Here is a 26,966-nt window from a genome sequence, read left to right as displayed (position 1 = left end):
GTAAATGGACCTCGGGAGGCTAAGATGCACCTGTGGGGTCCCACAAACATGGTCACCCTTGCTTCTGCTTCCCCTGACCACTGAGCCCTCCTCCTGTGCCCACCACTCCAGCAATCATGCTGAAAGGGCAGCTTCCAGAAAACAAAAACAAACAAAACAAACAAACAAACAAACAAACAAACAAAAAACTGGCCACTGTCATTCAGGTGCAGTCCGGCATTCCAGAGGGCTACTCTTTTTATCCTCTGGCAGCAGCATAACTTCCCACCCAAGGGAAGAAAAAGCTGAAACCCCTCATCTGTCCACACTAGGGAAAACTGCCCCAGGCAAAAACAATAACAGCAAAACACTGGTGAGCCTACATCTCAACTATCATCTTAAATCCACCTAGCTACCATCACCATCGGCAGAAAAACAAAGGCAGGACTGGGAAATGAAATCAGCCAAATCCAAACTCCATGTCTCCCCTCCCCCTCCGTCCCAAAGGCTTTCTTAAAGCTGTGCATATAAAGGCCACATTGACAAGGGTTCTGCCCAAACTCCCTTCTGTGGCCTGTGAATGTTCAGCTAGATTGTGGTGACTGTGGTAACGGGAGGAGAGGCAGAGGAAGGAGAGAGGCAGACTTGGGCACGGGTGCCTTCTTTATCAAACATCAAAACAGAAGTGCCGAGTAAATATGCAGACTGACTGCATTTCCTACAAGTTTACAACTTTAGTCCCTTGAAGCAATCCTGCATCACTTCCATGTCAGTTAAGCTGCCTAGAACCCAAAGGCTATCAGAAAAGGAGGCAATGTGAACAGTGTGAGAAAAATACTTAGAATGCGGACCCTGGCTACATCCAGATAAGGAAGAGTAAACTCAAGAGGAAGACATACTGGTAGCTATTACTTGGTGGAAATTCTGTAACTTCTTGATGCACCTGTGGGCACGGCCATATGAGATGGTGGCTCCCAGTTCACCATCACTTGGTGCTCTCAACAACAGAAAGAGAGGGAAAGAGCAACTTCCATCAGGATGACCCTAGAGAGATTACATTCTATTAAAATTAGCACTACTAATAAATAGCCTCAGCTTGAACCATTGCTTTTCCTGTTGCTCAGGGGTGGCTGGTAAGAGCTCAGGTGCTTCATTTTGTTCTGTTTTGTTGAGCAGGTGGGGCAGTCTCAGCCTTCCCCTGTCAGGCTTGCTGACAGCTAGCCTAGAGGCCATACTGGGCTCCAGACCGTTAGAGGGCTTGCCCACAGAGCCAGTTTTCATTAGATTTATTCTGGGGTGTACCAATGGCAACAATCCTGCCAACCACAACAGGAACCAGCACTGAACATCCCAGACATCACACAGCCAAAGGCAGGCAGCCTCTTGTGGAGCCCCAAAATGACTCTGACCCAGTTACCCTGACAAGTGGCTGCAAAGGAAAAACAACCTGTAACGATGGCTTTGCTGTTAACTGTCACCATTCTTCTTGAGCGACTGCTAAGAGCAAGGGCCCAGTGATGTCTCCATCCTTCTCCAAAGAGAAGCTCTTGGAGGTAGCGTGGAGGTGGTTTTTACCGCTGGTAGGTTACAGCGCCCTCTGTGTCTGAATTCAAAGTTTCAGAAGCCATACCTTAACTTTTACTTATAGGCCAATACAATTTGTAGTGGCAATTTTGGTGGCAGTTTCACAAGCTTTGAAAAATAGTTATTGGACCAGCTACCAGGCTGTAAATATAATTCCACACACCAGTGTGACTCCTGGTTTCCCTATGACTCTGCCCTATTCCTAAGTAAAGTCAGGGAGGAAAAGACACCAAGGAATGGAGGTGAAAACAAGTGATGGTGAACTGGGAGCCACCATCTCATATGGCCGTGCCCAACCTTTTGTTGTTAATTGTTTTATCTATTGAATATCTCTGAATCACTGGTTCATGAGACGCACTCACAGAGCCAATGTCCTCTGAACTATGTATTTCCCTGCTGGAGGAGTTGGGAGCCACATAACCGTTCCTCCAAGGCCTGTAATGGAAAAGCCTGTAACCTCCCATATGAGGGAAAGCCCACCAGGATTGGGAATGGTTCAGTCTCAGGGAGTGAGTTCTTGACAAGACACTCCCTAACCTTCACACCAGTGGCACACAGGAAGGAGAGATACCTCGCTTTACGTTTTCTTCTTTAATCTGCTTAGACGGTGTCGGACCAAACTCCTCTTCCATGGGCCTGAACATCCATTTAACAAGGACGCTGCTGCTGGAGAAGACAGGCAGAAATGGTTAAATACATCAGAGAGTGTCACACCACAGGGTACTAACCTGTCCTCCCCTGCAGGCTCTACACCACCATCCCCACTGAGGGAGAAAGATGGAGCCACAAAAGGGAGGTTGCTGAGCCTGCCTCTCCTTTTCTGTTCAGAAGGTCAGGACCACGGAAAAGCTGATGGCACCCAAGTTGCAGCAGCCTCTCACATCCACGGTGAGCTCCCGACAGGAGACAACACAGGCCAGTTCAACAGACCTCTCTTGAAGACTGTCCTGGCTTCCTACAGTTCTCCCTTTCCTGGTTGCCACAGTGAAGGTTCAACCCACTCCACTGAGACCAGAACATTCTCTCTGGAGTCAGTTCTGCATTTGCTTTCAAAGTTCTTATGCTTTCCAGACAGACTAAGGGAATTAGAAGAGAAATCAGAAAAGTGGAGATTTACAATTCTTTAGTCGCAGGCGTAGATGCAGACTTGTAGAAAATGATCATTTCTCTGAAGACTAGCCCATGAGGCAGTGTCTAGCAATCACTTAGCAGAATGGTTAGGACAGGACTTCAGCAGTCAGACCACCTCGATGGATTTAAAATCCCTGCTTTGTAGTTTATTACTGTACAAATTTGGCATGTTGCTCAACTTCCCTGCTCCTCAGTCTCCTAAAAGGAGGCTGTTGACTTAGAAATGATAATATTTGAGGAACTAGAAGTATTAATTACACCAAATTGATCAGTATACACTATTTACACTGTCAAGTGATCGTACCACACCAGATAAATAAGTACAAATATTATGTGCAAATAAAAATTAATTACTTTAATACAATTTAAAAGGAGGCTGGGGAGGTGGTTCAGCAATAAAGGCTGTACACTGCTCTTGTAGAGGACCAGAGTTAGGTTCCTAGCACCATAGCAGGGGGCTAAGCTTTCTGTCCTCCAGCTCCGAGGGATCCAATGCATCTGACCTCCACTAACACCTGCACATACGTGTACATACCCACATGCAATGCACACATGGTTTAAAAAATAATAAAAATGCTAAATTTACAGGAGGCTCCCGGGAGAATTCCATGAGTGTTGGGGACTGAGGGGAAGCACCACCAAAGTGCTAGATGAAGACAATGAAGATGCTGATGATCACAGGCTGAGGGCAAGAACAGAGAAGACTAGATTTTCCACCCAGAGCAAACAGCTCACTACCTCCTGGTCTCACATAGGAGATGGACACAGTAATTAACCCCAGTCCTGCGGGTAACACAAAACTGTGACTCCTGCCTGAGTGAGCTTCCTGCCACCAGAGAGCCATTCAACACTTCCCAAGTCGGGTTGGTAGGGACCCAGCTTATAAAAGCACATGCACACTACCTGGGACAGTCTGAAAACATTCCTATCCATGTTGGAAGCTTATATCACTAAAACCAACGGTACTTAATTTACCTCCAAAGGGAGCATCAGCCAACTGAGTTTCTTAACACACATCTCCGCCTTGCTCACTTACGTCCCGAGCACTCTGAGGCAGCTGAATAAGAACAATCTTAGCCCTTGTGTCCACAATGACAGAAGGCTCAAATGTGTTATCAGCCTTCCACACTGTGATTCAGCTAATAGGAAAAAAGGCTATTCGCATGTGCCACCTTCAAGGGAACCATCTCATGAAAGAGCTACCCAAGAAATCTGAGATGCTTTTGAGGATAGCCTATCAAGAGCCATCTTATTTTATTTCCTCTATGTCAAACAGTAGAAACAGCTAAGGAAAAAACTACGACTCAGGTCTCACCTGAAGGCAGTAAAGAACTTTTAGAACACTGCTGCCTCTGCCTTGCCCTTGCTGCTTTGTCATAAAAGCAGGCATGATACTGTCTCCTCTTGGAACTGACCAAGAACTTAGAACTGTAATAGTAGTGACCATGAACTAGTGACCATGAACTTAGAACTAGAAGATTAAAAAAAAATCCATACACATAGCAGCCAGGCACTATTAGGTTAATAACTGGTAAATTGCCTGAAATGTTATCAGATACCTTCTCATGCTGTGTGAGTCAAGCTGCTTCACAAAGTAAGATTCATTTATATTTTTTCCAGTTCAGTTGACTTTTGAGAACAACTTAATCCAAGCCACAGCAGGCTTTGTCATTAAAATAGTATCTCAGATAAACCACATTTCTCTTGGGAGGCCAAACACTTTCAAATCTATAAACCCAGTAGGAGTCAGTAAGTTTTATATGTTATGAATCCAGTAGTTTCATTTATTTTTCAAAGCAAAACCAAACAAGGCAGCTATGACTTGCCCGCATTCTAATGAGAAGAATGCAGGCTGAAGGCCTTCTTGTGCCCAGCTCAGTGACACTATATAATCATTTTCAAAGGATCAGAGAGCAACAGAGCAGAGCTTTCCCTGACATCATCTCCATCACGAGGCCATCAGTTAGAAAAACCCAGGGCCAGCAGCATACTCAGCCATAGGTTTGTGGGGTTAATCACAAGGAAAACAAGACCCTTGGAAGCAACAAACAATATTAAGATTCATCCAAAAAATCCTGAGAAATGTTAGGTCTGATACAAGAGCAAGGATGGAGAGGGCTACAAAGCTACCAGGACTTATGGTGAAACTTCTGGAGAGCACAAGGCACAGACACGCTCTGCGGGTTATTCTCCAGCCTCTTTAACTACCGCAAACAGTGAAGCTAACTCAAAATCACAAGCTTGGCCTGATCCATCGTCCTGATGGCTGCTGTGACAATGCCACTGATGTTAGTACCTCCTCAGGGCTAGATGAGCACACACGGTGTCCTCAGAGCTCTGAGATCTGTCTGCCCTGCCAGGAGAGCTCATGAGATGAAACAAGGTTAGACCTTGGTAAAGACCAGAAAGCTTACACAATAGGATATGCCCAGCCCCCACCCCTGTGCCTTCCCCTCAGCCATGCATGGGTCTAGAATTGAGGAAACGGGGCAATGGAGGCACATTGGTGAGTGCTGGGAATTATGGGTAGGCACTGGCTCAACCTGTGCTTCTATCATGTACCAGCTAGACAACTTTGAAGACGTTTCCAAATTTCTCAAGGCCTTTTTCCTCACTGTTAATGGCAGATAATAGGAAATCTGGGAGATAATAGGAAATCTCCCAGATTTCCTATTATGAAAAGAATACACATAAAAGCATTCAGAACCTAGCCAAGGTATCCAGGGAGTGCTATTACTTTAACATATAGCAATAGCCAAGGACCCAGCATGCATTAACACAGAGGCACTAACCTGCCCACATTGCTCAACCATAGATGTATGGAAGTACAGGACATGGCTGTCCTTGGAATGGATGACTACGCAACAACACAGGCAATTCTTATGGAGAGACCAGTGGAGTTACAGGTAGGTCACTGGCCACTTAGCTTGCAAAAGACAGGCTGATGGGTCTGCACAATCACTTCACACTCTCCTAAAGTTCCCCTTTATAACACTCCCTGTGAACTTTATCTCAGGAATACCACTAAGCAAAATGCCAAATGCTGGGGATGTAAGAGAGAGAGCCTTCTACAGCACCCTCAGTATAGACCTGAGGACATGGAGGTTAGGGACAGGAAGGTTAGGCTGGATGAGGCTTCATGTGGATAAACAACAGTCCAGAGGATGGGCTTGGCTTCCTGAGCTCAAGCCAACATTCTTTTCATGACGCCATGCTGTCTCTTTATAAAATATGTGATTTAAAGATTAGAATTCATAGGTCTAATCACTTGTTTGTTCCAACCAACTGAAATTTGATTATTTCTGTCCCAAGATAAAAAGAACAAACTACCCATTTCTGTTTTTGAAATGGGAGTTTTTATTTTCTAGACAGACTGGGCTAGCCAAAACGTTTGATCCTCCTGCCTCAGATCCCTGATTTCTGGGACTAGAGGCATGAGCCACTATGCTTGTCTTTCTAATCAATACTTAAAGGATTTACAACTGATTTTAGAGATTTGGTCCTGGACAAGTTCCAGTCCTAAGCAGCCTGGGGGTTATTTAATTTAATTCCTTTGAGAGTGTCTTCCTCTGAGACGGAAGGTGGCAAACTTTGTCTAAAAAGGGCCCAGCAGCAAAGGTTTTTCAGATTCTTACTGTAACACTCAATTCTGCTGCTGTATCACCAAAGAAACCATAGAGAACACATGAAGGAACTAATACAGCTGTGTTCCAGAAAAACATTCCTTGCAGAGGCTCGGGTGTACTTCATATCACTGATCATGTAATGCCAGTCTTCACTGGAGGTTTTTAAACTATAGAAACCATCTTAGTCTGTAGACCATTCAAAATGGGTGAGGCTGTGTGGCATACACACCTTTAATCCCAGCACTCAGGAGGAAGATCTCTGTGAGCTCAAGGCCAGCCTGGCCTACATGGTGTGTTCCAGGCAGCTAGGGCTACAGACTGAGACCCTGCCCACCCCCACCCCCACCAAAAGAAGATCTGGCCCTTGGTCTGTCACTTGAAAACTTCTGCTTCAGGAATAAAGCCAGCAATATCAGCTATACTTCCTTCACCAATTATGAAGTGTTTTACATAGGAATGGGAAAGTTTGACTATGGTTTGTAGGAAATTTATCTTGGGATGTTAGGTATACACAACTAATGCAAACAATAAGCATAAAATATGTATTAAGGAATGAATGTGGTTTTAGCCTGCTTTAAGAGAAAAATATAGCCTTTGGATTATAAGAGAGTTCCCAACATAATCTGCAATTCAGGAGGTTCTAAACACATGTATTCAGAAAACAAAAGCAAATAAAAAGAAAACAAAACCAACTTAGTGGTCAGGCTGGGGAACTATGAGGTTAAAAGCACTGGCTGCTCTTCCAGAGGACCTGGGTTTAATTTCCAGCATCCATAGCACAGTTCATAATCATCTGTAACTCCAGTTCCAGGGATTCAATGCCATTTTCTGGCCTTCATGGGCAATACGCATGCAACTGGTACACAAACCTACACAGAGGCAAAATGCTCCTTTTTTGCTGTTGTTGTATAAATTTAGTAGTCTCCCATGAGAGAAATTAAGATATTAAAAGATAAAATTATATTTTAACTAAGAACAGTTTCAGGGAAGAATAGAAGTTTGAATGTTGAGGGTGGAAAAGGCTTATCCAGAGAACAGAGCAGGAGTGAATGGACAGAAGTTGAACACTGTTATCAGAGAGAACGTGCTATGATAATCTCAACTGTTAACCAATATGAAATGAGAGACCCTAAGAAGATTTGTAAAACACACTCTTGGGTATGTTTGTCAGGATGTTTCCAAAAAGAATTAATTAACCAGAGAAGATCATACTAAACATAGGCAGTGTCATTCAAGAGACTGGAAGCCTAAATGACATTCTCTAACTGGTAGAGGCCACAGAGGAACAGCTCTGGCATCTGCCCCTGCCTCTGCCCTATGTTGTTCCAAAAGAATAAGCCAAAGTACAGTTTTCCTCCTTTAAACTCTAAAAGCTGAAACCACCCAGCTCTTAGAAATAATATAATGAGCTTCCTCATATGCAGAGAGCATTCGTCACTGGCAATATTCAAATAGAAGGCAGCTCAACACCTACCCCGTGAGAATGTGCTACCAACATTACTGTGTCCGAGAAGAGTCATCTCGTGACCTTAAAACAGCCCTTTCATACCTGCAAGCTTCTGAGTATATAAAATGAGTTAAGGAAAGAAACTACACTGAAGAGTTAGCTGCCCCTAAACATTTATAGGTGGGCATATATTCTCTGCAAAGATGGGGCCAGAGAGACACATCTGGAAGATACAGAAGACAACTTCCTACCCCAAACCCACAGGGCAGTGAACAGGTTCTCAATCTACTCAGGCCCCATTCAACACCTTGAGTAAGGCTTCAGGAGCTGTTTGTGTCTCGGGCAGCTTTGAAAGCAGGAAAGGCTTTTACACTCTCAACCAGATCTTGTGCTGAGATGAAACGATGGGAAGCAAGAGCTATCAGAAAGATTTCAACAAACAGTGCACTAGAAGGGATGGGCCACATTTGCAAAATTACCATTTAGTCAAAGGCAGATCACAGGGAGAAAGGGAAGGCACAGAAGATGGGCTTGCAGGAAAAGGTGACCACCTGTTGCCCCTCTCTCCGTTCTAGGTCACAGCACACAGGAAGGTCCCATCTCCTGCCCAGGGCGGCCCAGGCTGGGAAGGTGCATTGCCACCCCACAAACAAACATTATGTGCTTAGAATGAAGGACTGCTCTTACCCTTCTCGTTTGTCATCTGTGTTGTAATACACCTGTGGGGAAAACAAGAGGCTCATGTCAGACAGGATAAAACAGAAATCTGAATGAGTTGTCTGACTGTACAAACTATCTGTGAAGAGGAAAAAAGATACATTTGATTAGCAATGGTGTGTGTGTTAGATTTTTATAAAGTAAATTCAGAAATGTGACTATTTCTAGCTTAAGCTGGTCTGATCTGATCAGGTTACTCTGGCTCTCTGCCAAATGTTGCTCCTGACAATAAGAAAATCTGTTGGTAAGATCTAAACACATTCTTTAGAAAGGCTGTGCTGGCTCCCGGGTGTTTGTTCGTCAAAGGGGGCTTACCCTGGTTTCCCATCACCACAGAAATGTAAGGGTAAACTGTCAGCAAAGAAACTGGTGGACAAATATTTAACTGGGATGCCTATTTCACATATCAAATCGGGCCAGCATCCCTCAGGACCTGTGGCTCCTCTCAACATACCTCACCCCAACCCCTCCCCTACACTCCTCTCTTGGCTGGACTTCCTGTTCCAACAGCATGTAACTCAGCCATTTTGGCTTTCTTTGCCTCTTGAACCTGGTGGCAGCTCTTGGCTTCTCTCTTACTTCTCTCTCCTTGCCCGTTTAGTCAGCTGGCCATGTTCAGCCTGGACTCCTCCCTCTGCCTGCTTTGTCCTTTACATATACAATAAAAATCTCCACACTTTAAGGGGAGCCACATCTTCCTCTTTTTATTTCAGTTTTTCATTCATTAACTCTCTTCATGCTCTAAAGGTCATGTGGCAAAAGGAAGATCTCCAAGGACAAGTGTCATTAGGAACGAGCAGTGGCAAGCACAATCAGAATTAGAGAAACTGAAGTATCCTGCAGACAGTGCCAGACAGTGGTGCCACATGCAGGCAACCATCTCTCTCTCACACACACAGCCTTGCTGGCTGTCTTTTCTGGAAAAGATACAATATTCATATTCTTTCCTCTTATATATTGGTTCCTATGTAATAAGACAAGATAGAAATGTTAAAATGAATTTTAGTAGAAATGTACTCCATGCAAAAAGTATGAATATATTTATTATCATATTATATCATGAACCGAGAAACAAATAAACACACACACACTCATGCATATGCACACATGCAACCCCCCCACACACCATGATCCTCTGGTTGTACAGCTGCCTTGTCACTATATAAAACATTCTCCAGAAAAAGGAGAAGCTGCAAGATTGAGAAATCAGGCTGATGTCAAGTCCCAGCACTTAGAATGTGAGGGGACTTGAGTTTGTCATAATGCTCCTATTTCTCAAAACAATCCTTTCAGCTAAGGATTCTGGATTCAAAAGAAAACAAAACGAGGCAAAATTAAAGTCCCAATTAGTATGGCCAAAACAAACTCGGGCTGATGCTAAGAAACATCTTTTCTTTCTTCTCCAGTTTTCATTTCTCCCTTGGGAGAAGTAACCTTAAAGAGTAAAGGAAATAACATCAGCATCACCCGAGAATTCTGTAAACCTTCCCTTATAGAGGACCAGTCTTCAGTTAGCACAGGAAAAACCCTGAGCAAGCTCCAGTTCAGCTCCGTCAGCACTGGAGTGCTAGACCCAGCACACCAGTACCCTTTTAGTTTTTATTGAACAAAATCATAATTAATTCTCCTGTGGATGCATAGTTTTCATCATTAAATTTCAGTGTCTGCATAATCTTCCACAAAACTAAGCTGTCATAATGATTATTGAATATTTATTTGATTTCCAATCCTTCATTTCATTTGTAGATATAACCATAGGACTTGGCTATTGTGTTTTTGAAGGAAGATCTAACACTCTTTTTCCCTCAGATGACTAATGATTTATCCACTCAATGAGAACTACTAATTTGCTAAGGAAAAAATTGTTGACAAGATCTTAATTTCTCTCCTCTGGGCAAATGTATGTATGAAATGTATGAAACAGTTTTACCTCTCACCACTAGGTGGCGATATGTGCACTGACCGAGTCTGCTTCACAGACACCACAACTTGAACAGGCAGATGAGGAGCTTTCTCCTGTCCTGTTGTCAACAATGCTCTAATAACAGCTCACACCTTTCTTTGCCTTAGCATGCCAGTATTTCCTCCCAAGACAATGTTTTCTGTAAAAACCTACTTTTTGTGTTGCCATTCCCCTGCTGCTTGAGTTTATTTTTGTGGCCTGTTCTGCGTACACACCAGCACACCCTGAGGAGGGCAGTAGGAGGCTGTGAGCAAAAGTAGTACCTGTCCAGTCCTCTGCAGGTTGGCAAAGTGAACATCTGGTATGAAGAGCACGGGCTGCGAGTGCAGGTCAGGCATGGTTTTGAAGTACGTGATGTCACTTTTCTTCTGTAAAGGTATGGCGGCCAGCTTCCCGTCAGAGGCTGCACGAAACCACAACAACCACAGAACAGGGCTATGCACACATGAACACTGTCAGCCAAGTTCATGATCCTCCCCCAAAGCTTTCCCAGCAGCCTAGATTATGCTTCAAATGCCCTTCCCCAGGCCCAAATAAACAAAAAGAGCATGGGATTCTGGGAAGTACAATGAGGGTAGAAGGCTCCTCCACTTCCAGCTGTCCTGTGTGTACCGCGGAGGACTTCTGTTTGCTTTCCATGTCAACGCTGCCCCTGTCTGCACTGTAGGGGCAAAGCAGGCCACACCTGGAGCCTTCGTACCTTCCCCTGTAGCCAGCTTCTTCTGTCTCTTCAAAGGACCCTGCTGGCTACAATCAGCATTGGGGAGGGGTTGACTTACAGTTGTTGCACTGGGTTTGGGAGGCCTGGCCCTTCCCTTTCTTCCTATTCTGCTTTCTCTCTTCATCTCGGATTTTTCTTTCTGCTCCCTGATGGGGAAAACAGAGACCAAGCAAGGTATGTTTTCAGAGCATAAAAGAATATTCTCATTTTCTTTCTCTCTCTCACACACAGCATGAAGATGGGAAGAGGAAGCCAGGAAGCCTCCTGCCTCAGCAAAATGAGAACACTCACAGATCTTCATGCTACATTCTGATCTGTAAGGCCAGCTCATCGGATTGCTGCCTCTTCCTGTCTCATGCCTACTCCATGAACTTGGCTTTTGAATCCATGGGGAAAGAACAGGCTGAGTTCTCTGGCCCAGTGTCACCTGCTGGGTAGCTCAGTGCTATTAATAGAGCAGCCTAAGCACTGGCCCATGGCGTCCGCTCCTAGGCACAGACAGCTTTCAGGCAAGTGCCACTTCCCAGGGCAAGTTTTCCTCTGCCTATGGTTATGAATTTTTTCAAAAATCATCACAGGAAGAAATAAAGGGGGCATTTTTGTAGCCACACAAAGATGCGGGATCACTCTGCACATGAAATTATCGTATTTCCCTGTATGCTTAGAGATGGTGCTCACTCTACCACGTAGGAGAAACATGCATTCACTCACTTCTGTGCTCCTGTTCTTTGTAATTTGACTTCTTATTAGCCAAATTCAAGGCCTTCTCCTGCTCCACTACCTGATCAGCTGCCCCTGGTGTCAGCATCATTTGCTGTTCATATTTCTTTTGGGCCATTTCTTAACCTGTTTTCCTCTCCTGATCCCAGAAAGGCATCCAGCACAGCTTCCTCCATTCTGGCTTCAGCAGAATTCAAGTACACCATGAATTCACAATTCACAGGTGACATTCACAGGACACCAAGCCAAACCTGCTTCCTAGGTCCATGTTAACAGTCTCTTTCCTTGCAGTCTGTTTAGGAAACAGTGACACACACCACATAAAGCACCCAGTAATCTGCACCCTTCAGACAAACCAAATACACTTTTGGTCACACTGACTCTTACTGGTCTTACTGACTTAGAGCAGAAAGCCAGACAAGACTAGGATACAGTGGGGACTTGGGTTCAGCAAGAGCACCATGGCTTTGGAGGGAGTTCTTGAAGGATGGGCCACTGCTGTTTTCCATAGATGGGACTCAGACAATCACAATGCACCTTTCATACCAAAAACTACCAAAGAAATAGCGGTTCTTATGCTATTTTACATTAAATTTTGAGGTGTCATTGATACTTACAGGCCATGGAAATCCACAGCAAGAGGGACAACATAGAGAAATATAGATACACCGGCTACAAAAAACTCATCAAAATAACACAGATTTTTGTAGAGCCTTTGTGTTTAAACAAAGAGAAATCAATTCTAAATGCCCCCAATAACACCTTGCTCAAACCAACTTCAAGTTTGGAGTGGGAAATGGCAACATTTTTTCTTAGATACATACAGAGCACTTTGCCATGTGTTGGAAGCTATGTGTAATTCAGTATTCCATACAAATATGTATTATCTACCCCTATAAATTATAGTTCACTCAAGACACATCCCAAAATTATACAAATTATTTTTTCATTGTCAAATTTTGTGTTATTTTTAAGTATTAGTGTCATGTGAAAAACACTCATCATGCTGAATATTGCCCTGGTTAGTTTGCTGTGTTTTTGTTTTGTTTTATTTGTTTGTTGATCAACTTGACACAAGCTAAAGTCATAGGAGAGAATCTCAACTGAGAAAATGCCTGTGGAGCATTTTCTTGATGGATGAGAAAAGGCCCAGCCTGCTGGCAGTGGTGTCGGCCATGGCACAGGCTCCTGGATCTAAGAAAGCAAGCTGAGCAAGCCGGGGAGAGGGGGTGTGCAGGAGCAGGGCAAGTCAGTAAGCAGCTCTCCTTCATAACCACTGCCTCAGTTCCTGCCTCCAGGTTCCTGCTGTGAGCTCCTTCCCTGCCTTCACTCTGTGATGTGCCCTGGAAGAATAAGACGAAACAAGCCCACTCTCCCACCTGCTGCTTTTGGTCATGGGCTTTATCCCAGTGCTAGACGGCTAACTCAGACAGATAGTGCAATGACCTGAATGAGAACATTCTCCAGAGCCTGGTATGCAAACACTTGGTCCCCAGTTGGTGGTGATTCCTGGGAAGCTGGCATCATTGGAGAAAGGCTCATTGGAGAAAGTGCATCACTGGGGGTGGGCTTAAGAGGGTTTAAAACCTCACTCCACTTTCTCTCTCTGCACTATGCCTGCATCTCATCTTCCTGCTCCTACTTTCATGCTTACTTTCACACTGCTATGCCTCACCTGCCATGATAAACTCAACCCTCTGGACCCATATGGCATTTTATCTTAGCACGAGAAAAGTAACCAATAAAAATGGGTACAGCCCAAGAAATTTTACTTTTAAAGAATGGTTTTATTTGTGCTATTTCTGAGAATAGCCAAGAAAGAATTGTTTAAGAATTATCTATATCATCCTCCTCTTCAGGAAAACAGCAAACAGTGGATGATACAGAATACCTCTGGTCCAGGCTTGGAAGGCCACAACAGCTTCTGCAGAGGACTTGGCAGTAGCCTTGGGGACTGAGGTTATAATAGAAGCTGTGAGGCTTCTGGAGGTAAAGCCAAAGACAAGGAGTGGATCCCTGTCACCAAGCTGGGCCACCTGGTCAAGGACTTGAAAATAGAATTCCTGGAGACAATTTACCTCTTCTCCCCACCCATTAAGGAATCCTAGACCATCAGCTTTTTCCTGAGAGCATCCCCAAAAGATGAGATTCTGAAGATCTTGCCAGGGTAGATGCTGCAATGAGGACCCAGTTCAAGGCTTTAGTTGCTATTGGGGACTAGAATAGTTATGTTGGCCCTGGTATTAAGTGGTCCAAGGATATAGCCAATCAAAACCCGAGGGGCTATCATCTTGGCCAAGCTTTCCACTCTTTCTGTATGGAAAGGCTAGTTGGGAAACAAGATTGGCAAGCCCCACATTGTTCCATGCAGAGTGACAGGAAGCTGTGGTTCCACACTGCTGAGTCCCCCCCAACCGAGAGGCACTGGCATCATCTCTGCTCCTGTGTCCAGAAAGCTGCTAAGTATAGCCAGTATTAATGACCGCCAACATAAGACAGGGCTGCACTGCCACCCTGGGCAACTCCATCAAGGCCACCTTTCATGCCATCTCCAAGTCCTACAGCTTCTTGATCCTGGAACCTCTGGGAAAGACTGTGTTCATCAAATAACCTCATCAGGAATTCATGGACCACCTTGAGAAAACCCTCACCAGAGTTCAGAGGACCTAGGCTCCAGCTGTGGCTACCACATATGGGGTTTTATACAAGATCATAAAATGAATTAAGCGTATTTTTGGAAAAAATTATATATGTGCAGTATAGTTTTCAGGAACTAGAAACACATTATACACTCTTGGGGAACTGTCATTCTCATTTCTAAATAAAGCTGTGATTTCAGTAAGACCCAAAAAAGCACTACACATTCAGTACAGACAGATCTGCCTCCACCAAGATCTTGCATCACTTTATTTCCTAGGAGTACTTGTCACCAAAACTTCCAGAAAACATTACTTCTACACTTAGGGAAGAAGTCCATTTCATTTAAGAGGGCAAATTTGATGCAGCTGATGCAATTACAGTTAACCCATCCACAAGGTCCTAAGACTCTTCTTCATGTGAGTTTCTTGACATTCCCCACTCCTTAACACTGCAATATACAGAAACCTATGTCATCACTCACTGCTTGAAAAAAAAATGCCAATCCATCATGCTTCATTAGGGCATTTAAAACAGGAACTATTAGGAATGTGACCTTTCTTATTGGCAAAGCGTACATGAGAGTGATCCATTCTGGGTTTTCAATGTTTAAAATCATAGCCATACAAGTAAATGGTTTTTCCAACCACCTTTTCCTAGCCTAAGGCCCCGCCATGTGACTTCAAAAACAAAGCTTTGGGGCAGGTAGGGAACGTACACATTCCCCTTCTCATCCTTTCTCACTGAAAGGAAAAATAACTGAATGAAAATAGGTTTGTTTTTTTTTTAATTGGCAAACAACTGGTATAATGAGCCCATTTTATCCCTTAAAGCCTCTTTTCCTCTATGACATAGGCTCACAACCACAGTGCAATACTCTCCTCCCTACAAGTTTGGGGTTTTGTGTGTGTGTTTGTTTAGTTTTGGGTTTTTTGAATGATCAGTAGTCACTCTCACATTCAGTGTATAAAGTTAGCTATTGATTCAAGGAGTCTGAACTGAGACAGATCTATGTCTGGACCCAGCTCCTCTGCTGCGTGAGTCCAGCCAAGTGCCTTTGACCCATGTGTATGTACTCACTGAGTGTTGCGTCAAATGGCCTCTGGGCTCTGGAGGCTACCTAACTGTCCCTCGGTTCTATAAGGGCTATACAGCTGTGCCTACAGTGCAATTCCAGTGGCTTTTATTATCTTCTCTTAACCATTTCCTCTCTGCTGTCACTTCTCTTGGCTCACAGGGACACATTCCTCCCTGTGCTATTTCATTGCTATAACAGGCAATTTAAAACAGACTGGTGTAGCTTTAAGAATGAAGGGTAGCATGGAATTAGCTACGGGCCTCTTTTCATTTCTCTTCTCCATCATCTAATCTGAAGTAGTCACCAGTGTATACCTATAAGCAGCCAGTGAGATTACACTGTCTTTGTTACCTCACTTGTATGTATGTGTGTTGTGTGCAAATGTCCTTCAGTGTGTTATGAGGCCAGAGAAGCATTTGGAATGTCCTCCTCTATTATGCCCTGACTTATTGCCTTGAGACAGGTCTCTCATTGAACCTAAAGTTTGACATTTAAGCTACAGTGAGTGGCTGGACACCCACATGCCTCAGAAACAATCCCAATGTTACAGGCACATGCAATACGCCCAGATTTTTATACTAGTGGTAAGGATTCAAATTTAGGGCCTTGTGCTTACATAAAAAGTACTCTTATCCACTGAGCCATTTCCCTGCAGTTTATTGAGCTTTTCAGTAGTCATCCTATGACTAAGTAGTAGTAGTAGGCCACACTGATGGCTAGTGAGGGATGTCTGCACTCTCCGATTTACAGATAACTGTGTGCCCTCCATCAGCATATCACCTGTGCTTTCACATTCCATGTCTAGAGTTTATTCTCTACTAGATTTAGGGAGAAGGAATATTCACCAGAATTGGGATGTTATATTGTCGTTTATGTTTTATTTGAAGTTTGTGTTTTTCTATATTCTTTACATTGGAGTTAATTGGGTAGAAAAAAAGTCCTTGGTTTACTTTATTCTATTCAGATAACTATTTTCTCCTGATAGAGTATTACTGTTGAAATTTTTGATGATAAAAATATCCCTATTCACTTCTAATTATTTATTTTCCTTTAATTAAATGCCCAAAGAATAGTTTTCATCTTTTCAAAGTCTGATAGCTATGCTTTCTTTTTTTAACCCCCTGAGACAGAGTCTCACTGGCTGTCTTGGAACACACTACATAGACATGGCTGGTCAAACTTACAGACACACACCTGCCTCTGCCTCCCTAGTGCTGGGTTAAAAGGTGTGTGCCACTCTGCCCATCTGATAGCTGTTGTTTCATATTGTTTTCCTGAGCCAGTTCCCCCAGCACGGTATAAACACTCTCCCATGGTTCTGATGTACCATTTTTGCATTTGTTGTATTCTGTTGCTTGGGAGTTTATTGTTTTTTTTTTTTTCTTGGTTTGTTCTTCTCAATGACCACTGTTCTACAAATATTCAGTCATCTCTAGCTCTTGTATGTGGTATGTTCACTCCTCTCTTTTATAATTTCCTTCTATTCTGCGCTGTTTTCCCACCTGCACCTCCTTATGACCTGTCACTGGCCTAGCCACTAGCTGCTTCTCGTACATTATGGAATACTTCTGCTTCTATTGCAAGTTCTTGCCTGAGCTCAAGCATAGGTCTATTCTTCATATACATGGTTTTCAAGCTTCCTGTTAGCGAGATTCATTGGCTCACTTTGAGATATTGGGCTGTTTTTCATCTGCTGGGTGGTAGTAGCTTCATGATGTTCATTCACTGTTCATAAGGAAGTTGGTCTGACCTTAATCTTGTTTTTAATGAAATGCGTTTTTTTTTGGGGGGGGGCTATTTTCGGAGTCACTTTGGGCAACATGAGAAGCCAGGACAGTTCTCCCCTGAGGCTTGTAACCTACAATCCCTCTTCTTAAATGTTCACACAGTAATACAAAGAAGCGCACTGTTATTGTTGCTTTAAGGTTTATTCATTTTATTTTGGGGAGTGTTTTGTTTGCACATGTGTACATGCACCACATGAGTGCCTGGTGCCCACAGAGGCCAGAAGAGGGTACCAGATCCCTTGAAACTGGAGTTGCCAATGGCTGTAAAGCTGTCAGTTACTGGAAACTGAATCTGAGTCCTTTTCAAGAGCAGCAAGTGTTCTTTAGGACTGAGCCAGCCCCTAGTCTTCTGTTTTATAAGATGGCCTACTCTGTATATAAATACAGAGTATAGATAGACATTTCTGTGTGCTTTCTATTGTTACAATAAAGACCACGGCAAAAGCAACCTGGAGAGCAAAGGGCTTACTTCCTCTTACAGGTGCAGGCCATCACTGAGGGAGAAAAACTCAAGGCAGGAACCTGGAGGCAGGAACAGAATCAGAGACCATGAAGAAATGTCTCGTACTGGCTTGCTCTTCAAGATTTGCTCAGTTTGCTTTCTTATATACCCAGGATCTCCTGCCCAGGGCTAGCAAGCTAAGCCCTTAGTAAGCTAAGCCCTTCCACATCACCCATCAATCAAGAAACTGCTCCTTAGACTTACACACATGCTAATCTGCTAGAGGAATTTTCTCGGTTGGCCCTTCTCTTACGAGAAAACTCTCCAGCTGTGTGGCAAAAACTAACCAGGAGAGTGTCCCTTCCTATCTTAATTTTCTTTTGTGCTTTTCTTTCCCGGCCACCTGTTTGCCCACTCCAGTAGCTGATTTTACTCTTACCAGTTTTTCCCAGAACAGGGTTTTCCCCTTAGATCAGGGCTTTACATTGTAACTTCTCATGCAAAACAACATAGCAATGTCAGTCCCTTTGCACACACCAGCCAGCTAGGGTCTTTAGAATTTTTTCCCCCAGCCCACCTCACACCCTGTCCTCAGAAGGCCCCTTGGTGCTTTCCAATGAGTACCTTAGGCTCCGTTACTTGCCCTCACAGAGGCTGACCTCACACAGGCTGTCAAATTATCAGTACATGTGCTCACACCTGTGACCATCTCTTGTACCTGACCTTCAGGGTTGAAGCTTTCTTATTCTAACTATTCTGTTAAAGTTTATAGTAGCAATCATGGAGATGAAAGCACTGTGTGCTGTGTAAGAAATGATGAACTTATTTTGTAGGCAAGGTTTCTAGTCCTGAAAGTTCTAGGTGAGGCCCCATGCAACTCAACAAATGGCCAAGATTGCAATGTGTGTTCTACAGTAGTGTCTACACCCAGCGGATATTCCAGATCTGTCATCTCAGCTGCATGCTCGGACCAAAGCACAGTATGCTACAAACTGAAGGTTCCCTCATTTCACCCATCATGTGCTGAAGCGAAGCCCTTAACGCTGGTGAGGTGATGAGGCTGATCCCTGATGTGACAGTGTCCCGTGAAAAGACACAGGAGAGCTCTTCTCTTTTTCTTCCATGTGAGCATAAGGAAAGAACATGCCTACCGGCAGCCAGGAAGTCCCTCACAGGGACTGAACTCATAGCGCTGAGGTTTCCGTAGAAAGTACATTTCTATTGTTCACACCAGCTAGCCTCAGGTATTTTGTTTTATCAGCCTGAGAGAACTAAGCCCCAGGGCAATGCCAGTCATTAAATTAATGGTAAAAATACTGAAAACAGCAAGAGCCAAGACAAAGGACAGTGGATTGGTGACTCCCTAAATATCTAACAGGACTTGAGAATAAAAGACTGCCATGTCTCTGTGGTTGGCCGAGAACAGCGACAAGGGAGAAATGTCATTAAAAAGAACATCTAGCCATAACAGAACCTTTCTGACAAATTTGTCTTTACTCACCTTGTCGCAGAAGACCTTGATCTGGCAGTACGCTCTGTGGATGGGTTTATTGCTGCGGTTATTGTAACTGTATGTGTCAATCTGAATCATCAAAGGAAGTCCTTTCACGCCCTTCTGGGAGGAGAAATCTGTACTCAAGCAATTCACTGTGATGAAAATCTGAAGGAGGCAGAAAAAGAAGAAAGTTCACAAACTGCCATGCAGAGGACCTTCAAAGAGGGAGGCAGGCAGGCATGTGAAGTGAAAATCCTACACAAACCTATAAGGACAACTGATAACTGTTCAATACTCTCCCATAGAATCCTGCCAGATGCACAAAACATTATATGGCTGTAAACTTCTAAACAATTTGCTTTGATATTTGAACTTGAAATAGACAATTTAAATGACTGTCTAGAAAGCACATCACTATAAATGAGTTAACTAGGTTATTTTCTTGGTATATTAAAATCGCCACTTCTGGGGCTACAGAAATGTGTCAGCAGTTAAGAGCACTTGCTACTCTTGCAGAGGACTAGGGTTTGATTTCCAGGACCCACACGGTGGTGCACAACTGTTGTAACTCCAGTTCCAGCGGATCTGAGACCGTCTTCTGGCTTCTATATGCTCCTGGATGCACGTGGCACACATACATACACTCAGGCACACCCACATACTAAATTAGTCAATTAATCTAAGAAGTTGACACTTCTAGTTATAACTTTCCCTAACTTCTGACCTGCAGGATAAAAAATAATAATAATTAGATAACTATTCTTTTTTAATAGAATAGCATTGAAACCCAGTTATGTTTTGTAAAACTTCCTTCCTTGACTGTGGAGCGTGAGGTCTGTCTGGAATAATTTCTTATTATTTAATATGACCTGGCACCTAATACAATGCCTAGCAAAGAACTCACTAAGCATTAGATAACTGAACTTACAGGAATCCCACTAGATTGCAAGTCAAAATCCCCGACTTCAGCCTCTAGTAGCATTAACCAGCTAAGGGGCCTCATACATGTCACTCAATACTTGCCATGTTCAATGGTCCCATTAAAGTGCCTGCAAGCCCTCTCCCTGAAAAAGAAAATCTAAATGCTAACCTACTCCACATTAGTGAAGAAGAGGAGCTGGCAAAGGCAAGAAACGAAACAGGAGGGATTAAATAACAGCATAAACCTCCTCCTGTTAACAGGAAGTGGTGGCACACACCTATAATCCAGCAGTCAGGGAGCTGAGTCAGGAGGATCATGAGGACCAGTGCAACCTGGGAATTATAGCAAGATTCTGAACAAACTAAATCCTCATCTTATAACATGTGGCATCAGGAAATGCAATAGAAAAACTTTTAAAACCTTCAAGCTAAAAAACAAACAAACAAACAAAAAATATACAATAGAAATGACATGATGCCAACAGGACAGAAACTCTAATCAGTTTTTGAGAGTTCTATTTGATTAACAGAATAAAAAACAAGTTTCACTGTAAAGGATTGGTAAAGACAGAGGATGAGTGTAAATGAGCTAAAAATGACCCTGTTCTACATAATGGTGGGTCACAGCCAAAAGATGGCATTTTCATAGTTTGCATCTACAATTCCCCCAGAGATGAGTGCTGTTAGAGGCTATGAAAGCTTTAGGAAGTGGCCTGGCTGGGAACTCTGTCTCTGGGTCCTATGTTATATAGCCAGCCCCTGGCTCTTGGCATGCTCTCTGCCTTCAGGTCCACCTTGATCTGAACAGCCTCTGCCACACACTCCTACCATGATGCCTCCCACCCACAATGCACTGGGACCTTCTGAAACTCTGGGAAAAGAAAGAAAAACAAAACACCTTTCTTCCACTAAGCTGTTTCTAACAGGTGCTCTGGTCATTGTGACACAAACTAATATAGACACTATGTAATAGTGATTTTTATTGGAATGAGCAAAGAATACTGACAAGAACTAGGAGGAAGGGTATCAGGGACAGGGGTGGACCGGGACATATATAATTATGTGTAACACAAAGTTTCAAAAGTGTTATCCCATCAAAAGCCCACTTTTGATGGATGTCAAAACCTTTGTGCCTCTGTGAAAGTGCCTAGAGTTGCCCTGAAGGAAAATGAAGGCCACAGAGTTCTTCCTAGGTACCAGGCTGATCTGTTTGGTACCCTGTAGACTTTTAGTAATTTACACCACCAGGCATCTAATTGTCAGTGCTTCACCTCTTCACACATCCTTTTACCTGTGAGCTCCTCCTTCTGCCCATCAGGGGTGTCTAAGGACATTTGACAAGTTTCAATGATGTGCTAATTACAACAACTTTGCCAGCTGTGCCACTAGCTCCCACCTTTCTAGCCAAAACCCGAAAACAAATACTAAAGGTACTCTGTCTCACTGTACGTCTAGAGATCTAATGTGTGGGTACTCTGAGAGACATTGGATTTGTGTTAAAGAAATGTTTTCCCATCTGTTTGTCTTTGAGACAGGGTCCCCTTGGCAGCTCAAGGTCACCTGAAACTTGAAGCTCCCTCTTTAGCCCAGGCTAGTATTAAACTTGTGGTGATCCTCCTGATTAAGGCTCTCTAGAGCTGGAATTACAGGCATGGTGTACAATAAATTTTAGCGGCTTTGTACACAGACACAGGCATAGGTGCGTGCGCACAGGAAGGGAAAGAATAACTGTATAATAAATAGTTTAATTTCCCTACTTTGCTCTTTATATACCCTGTAATATCATGTTATATATTATAAAAGTAAAGAAAAGATACTTTTAAATATATACATTCATTTCACTCATTCATTCTTTTCATTCATTTATTCAGTCTATAAGTATCCATGGAAGCACACAGTGAAGCACACAATGCATTAAATGGTGTAGGATCTTAGAAAGAGACAGAAGCTAACAATTCAAGGAGAATGCAACCAGTGTTCAGCAATGACCATCATACAGTGGTCGAGTACAAGAGAGGTGTGAGCAGAGGTCCCGCAGAACAAAGTCCTCAGCCTGGAGGAAACTAGTGAAACATAAGCCACAGATACTCTAGATTTGAGCAGGGGCCTCACAGAATCTAAAGAAGCCTGGGGGCAGGGGGGTGAGATCAACTGAAGATGCAAATGCCTGAGTAATGAAGACTATGGCAGGCAGGATGCATCTTCCAAACTTCCAGCGTAGAAATATTCTGTCCATAACAGTCACAGTAACAGAAAATGCTACCTTGGAGAGTCCCTAAATGACAGAGAAATTTTATTTAACATTCACTTAAGCAGCAAATGTTTTCAAACATCTTAAGTTTCCTGAGGCTTCAGCAACACAAATATGCAAGCTCTGTGCCCTGCAACCACAGAAGGCAGGGGTGAGATGGGGTGAGAGATACGTGCTGGTGTCTTAAAGATTAAAGTAGCAACATGACCACTGATGTGATGGTCAGGAAGGAGGCGTCCTTTTCTAGGCACACTTGACTTGTTCTATTGCTGCCAATGGGATGATCTAGGCCAGAATGCAGTTTTGTATCAGCAAACAAAATGCTCACTCTGCTGAACTAGTGGTTGTCCCTAATTCTGGCCCTGCATTTCACAAAGATCTCCCTGATGTAATCCACCATCACTCCAGACTCCATCTATAGGTCTGCCTAGTAGAAGAGAAGACAATGTTCTGGTGGATATTTCCTACATGACTGGCTTGCTAATTTGCATGTCATTCACTGAGGGTCAATGATAGCTAGGAAGAAAAGCTAATTATGGTCTGTCATCTCCAAGTCTGACCTAAGAGAGCTAGAGCAACAGATCATGACTATTTACAAGGACCACTTAAGTAGCCTAGTCATCTAGAGCCAATGAGATAACGGATGCTCACTGGCAATAAATAGACTCAGTCATCCTTGGAGGAGCCATAAAAGTCAATCACCCTGTACACAAGGTCCTTAAAAGCCAATAGAGTTCAACAGGGAGATATTTAGATTTAATGCTCTTAAAAGAGAAAGGTCTCCACAGAAGGCCCAGAGTGGCTCAGACTCAAGGCAGCCTGATCCCATAAAAGGTAAACCTCAGGAACCTGCCTTCTGTGCTGGCATCTCTCGGGTCAGCCCAGCATGCAGGGTGCTGTGCTGGGCTCAGCAGCGCTTCCTTCTCCTGGCCACCTCCTGGAAAGCAGTTTCAGGGTCTGATGGCATCAATCACAGCCTGGCTGTGCCACACTCAAAATCCAAATGGTTGAACTTTAACGGAAGTGGGGGTGGGGCGGCACAGAAGGCTGTTAACTGAAACCTTGGCCGAGGAGCTGATAAGCATTTGCTTCTTTTTGCAAACCCAACCATGTCCCACAGCTCCACCAGCAGTAGGCAAACACAAGAGCAACTTTCCCCTAAGTTGACCTACAAAGAACCCAACGTAAATGTGTTGCAGAGCTGAGGACAAAGCATGATTTCACCCCCTGAATGTTCATCTAAATGTCAAGCACAGAAAGTTATTTCTAGCTTCAATAGGAGCTCAGGCTATGCAAAGAGCAGATGGACTCGGTACATAGCTGACCTGTCCCTGAGTTACACACAATTGTGCGGCCTCTGCTTACATCCTTCCCAAACCTCAGGTGGATTCCTCTAATTCTAGAAGCACACTTTTCCTTCTTCAGGAAGACTAATTAAATCTTGTGCAGTCAGGCAAATAATAGACACCATTTCAATTTCCTTACATGTTCAGAGTGAAGCAGATAATTTTTTAGACACCTTCCCCAGAAAAAGCAGTCTAAAGCATGTGACTTTTTAAAAATAAAATCACTTGTTACATGTGAGTGACAATTCCCCTTTTGTGGCTTCGAACATAAAAGTGACTTTGCTGAGGTCTCAACCCCAGCTGCACACCAGGCAAATAAGACAGTTTATTAAAATGAACACAGCAGGGAGCTTCAGAGCCAACCCATGATCTCATTGTTAATTTACACTGTTCCTTGGGCTTTCCAATAGAAACAGTCAACCCTATCTTTAATTGATTTAATTTAGAAAGCAATTTAAGATTTAAAACTAAATCCTCACAACCATGATTCAGTGTCATGGATTTATTTGACTTCATACAAATTGAATTTTGTACTTGTACTATCTTTCTGGCTAAAGGCTATTTATATATTAATGTATTTCCTAATACTCAGGATCCTAAAGAACTCATCTAAAGAATCACACAGGTTTATTGCAATAACCACAGGTAGGGTGTGCACCAAGAAATAAGTTTAACACTAGAACCCATTCTCCCTTCATAAATATTATATAAATAAGTAAGTGTGTTGGTGCCAATTTCTCTCCTCTTTTTTCTTCTTCCTCCCTCTCCTCCCCCTCCTTCTTTCCCTTTCTCCCTCTCTCCTCCTCCCACCCCTCCTCCTTCTTCTCTCCCCTTCTCCTTCCTTAGACAGGATCTCACTATGTGGCTCTAGCTGTCCTGAACTCAGAGATCCTCCTGCCTCTGCCTCTGCCTCTGCCTCTCCCTCTGCCTCTGCCTCTGCCTCTGCCTCTGCCTCTGCCTCTGCCTCTGCGTCTGCGTCTGCGTCTGCCTCTGCCTCTGCCTCTGCCTCTGCCTCTGCCTCTGCGTCTGCGTCTGCGTCTGCCTCTGCCTCTGCCTCTGCCTCTGCCTCTGCCTCTGCCTCTGCCTCTGCCTCTGCCTCTGCCTCTGCCTCTGCCTCTGCCTCTGCCTCTGCCTCTGCCTCTGCCTCTGCCTCTGCCTCTGCCTCCCAGGTGCTGGGATTAGTTCTTGGTTCTTATTAAAGACCTTTAGATAGCTTCCTTACATTTTGTCATTTTTCTTCCACATGAGTGCAGATGGAATGACAAATGAAACAGGCAAAAAAAGTAAGAGTAAACTCTAGCCAAGCAAGAACATAATAAAATGTGAGCTATCGCTCACTTCACGCTGTGACTCACCCAGCAGTGACAAGCATCCTCCTGTGCTGGCAGTGTGCTCAGAGGTGAGGATAGCAAGGCAAGACCAGCCCCCACACCTGCTCTCAGGCCCCTTTGCTGTTTTGTTCAGGATTTCCTGAAGCCTCCGATTATACAGCACTTGTAGATATGATTACTGTATTTCTTTTTTTTTGTTTTATCTTTCATTCTTACAATGTATTTATTTTTTACACATGCTACAAGTGTGTCTGAATACACACAGATGAACATTTGAGTTGCTCTCACATTCTACCCTGCCATGGTTTTTCTGTTTTTCCACCACCAGTGTGTTTTTTTTGTTGTTGTTGTTTTCAGAGCACGTCAAATCTGGTCCATTTCAGGGCACTTCGGTCTGCTGTCTCTGCAGATCCACACTGGACGACTGGACGACTACCCCGCCCCCTTTGAGACTTCAGTTCAATACTAACTCTTCAGACACACAAGCCAGAGTTACTTTTCTCTCTTTCCCATCCAGAGGCATACTTGACTGCATTTCTCTTTTCTGTTTTCTTCATACACTGAATAGTATTTGAATTTAATGTGTTTAGTTACCTGTTCCATGAGGGCAAAAGCCCAAAAGGCCATTTCTCTGTCTCAGGTCAGCTTCATTCTGCCAGGCTCCTCATCAAGTATTCCTCATCAAGTTCCTCATCAAGTTCCTCATCAGGTTCCTCATCAAGTATTTACTCAATGGGTTAAGAAACATAATTTTTTTCCAAATATGCATTTTTCCTTTATGCACAATCATGCTTTCATAATAGTACCTAGAAGCTGAGACTGACAGAGTAGCTGAAGTTGTCAAGACAACACAGTGGGTCACTGCTGACCGGATATACCCTCTGAAGCTACCTGACAGCGTGTCTCCGTGCCCATTTACCTACCTAGTGACTGAGGTAGCAGTATAGCTACGATAAGACCAACAACATACTCAGCATGATTGTCTGTCTGTCCGTCCAGCTAACCACCTCCCTATCCACACATGCTCACACCCTTGGAAGGGCTACAGATGAGAAGCACAGAGGCTCTCTAACAGCAGGCCCTGCTCCTGGGACAAGAGCACTGCTCATGCCCAGTTCTAGTCAGTGTTGTGGAACAAGCATAATTAGTTGAACAATACAAACCATACTTGCTATGAGAACTTGCAAAGAAGTAAAGAGCTTAACTGGGAAGGCTTCCTGTAGGAATCAGGGGTGAGAACAAAGGCTGCGGGATGCGGAGATCCCTGGAATCAGCGTCGAAGCTGCCCTGGGGCCCGTGTGTCATGCGTCAAGTGGGACAAGTAGGTGTGGGCCACAGTACCCAGTAAGAGGCCCAGTGAGACCTGAGAAAAGCAGTGGGGCTCCGGAGTGGCAGGGTTCACACCCTTCCAGAGTAGGTGAGAGAAACATTAAAAATGTAAGACGAACCTGGGCCAGGCAGGCTAGTAGTGAAAGGGCACAGGGCTCCCCAGGGAGCCAGAGGCTTCGGCTACAACCTCCAATGCATGTGGTAAGTGGGGTCACCTGCAGTGAGGGGGTTAGAAGATGCCAGCTTTCTCTACAGCTGAGAGCAGGGTGAAAGTCTTGAACAAAAACAGAGAGAGAGAATGAAAGAATGAAAAAAAGAAAGAAAGAGAAAGGGAGAAGGAGGGAAGGAAGGAAGGAAGGAAGGAAGGAAGGAAGGAAGGAAGGAAGGAAGGAGCAGAAGGAAGCTCCTTCAGCCAGCCCTCCTTCTTGCAGACCCTGTCTTTTGAGAAGCTCTAATAATCC

General features: G+C 43.8%; 1 protein-coding gene across 1 annotated transcript in view; it reads right to left on the bottom strand.

The window, feature by feature from the left end:
- LOC132649581 (grainyhead-like protein 2 homolog) overlaps nt 1–26,966 on the bottom strand; it is a 50,760-nt gene that overhangs the window by 11,611 nt on the left and 12,183 nt on the right. The window contains exons 3-7 of the mRNA XM_060373658.1: nt 19,334–19,492; nt 11,227–11,314; nt 10,711–10,850; nt 8,455–8,486; nt 2,135–2,229 (exon numbers count right to left, since the gene is read on the bottom strand). Of these exons, the coding sequence (XP_060229641.1) occupies nt 2,135–2,229; nt 8,455–8,486; nt 10,711–10,850; nt 11,227–11,314; nt 19,334–19,492 (514 nt within the window). The remainder of the gene's footprint in view (nt 1–2,134; nt 2,230–8,454; nt 8,487–10,710; nt 10,851–11,226; nt 11,315–19,333; nt 19,493–26,966) is intronic.

The sequence above is a fragment of the Meriones unguiculatus genome, chromosome 20 (genome assembly GCF_030254825.1).
Source record: "Meriones unguiculatus strain TT.TT164.6M chromosome 20, Bangor_MerUng_6.1, whole genome shotgun sequence".
NCBI classification, from domain to species: Eukaryota; Metazoa; Chordata; class Mammalia; order Rodentia; family Muridae; genus Meriones; species Meriones unguiculatus.
The sequence above is the reverse complement of the archived record's forward strand: the minus strand, read 5'-3'. Positions and strand labels throughout refer to the sequence as shown.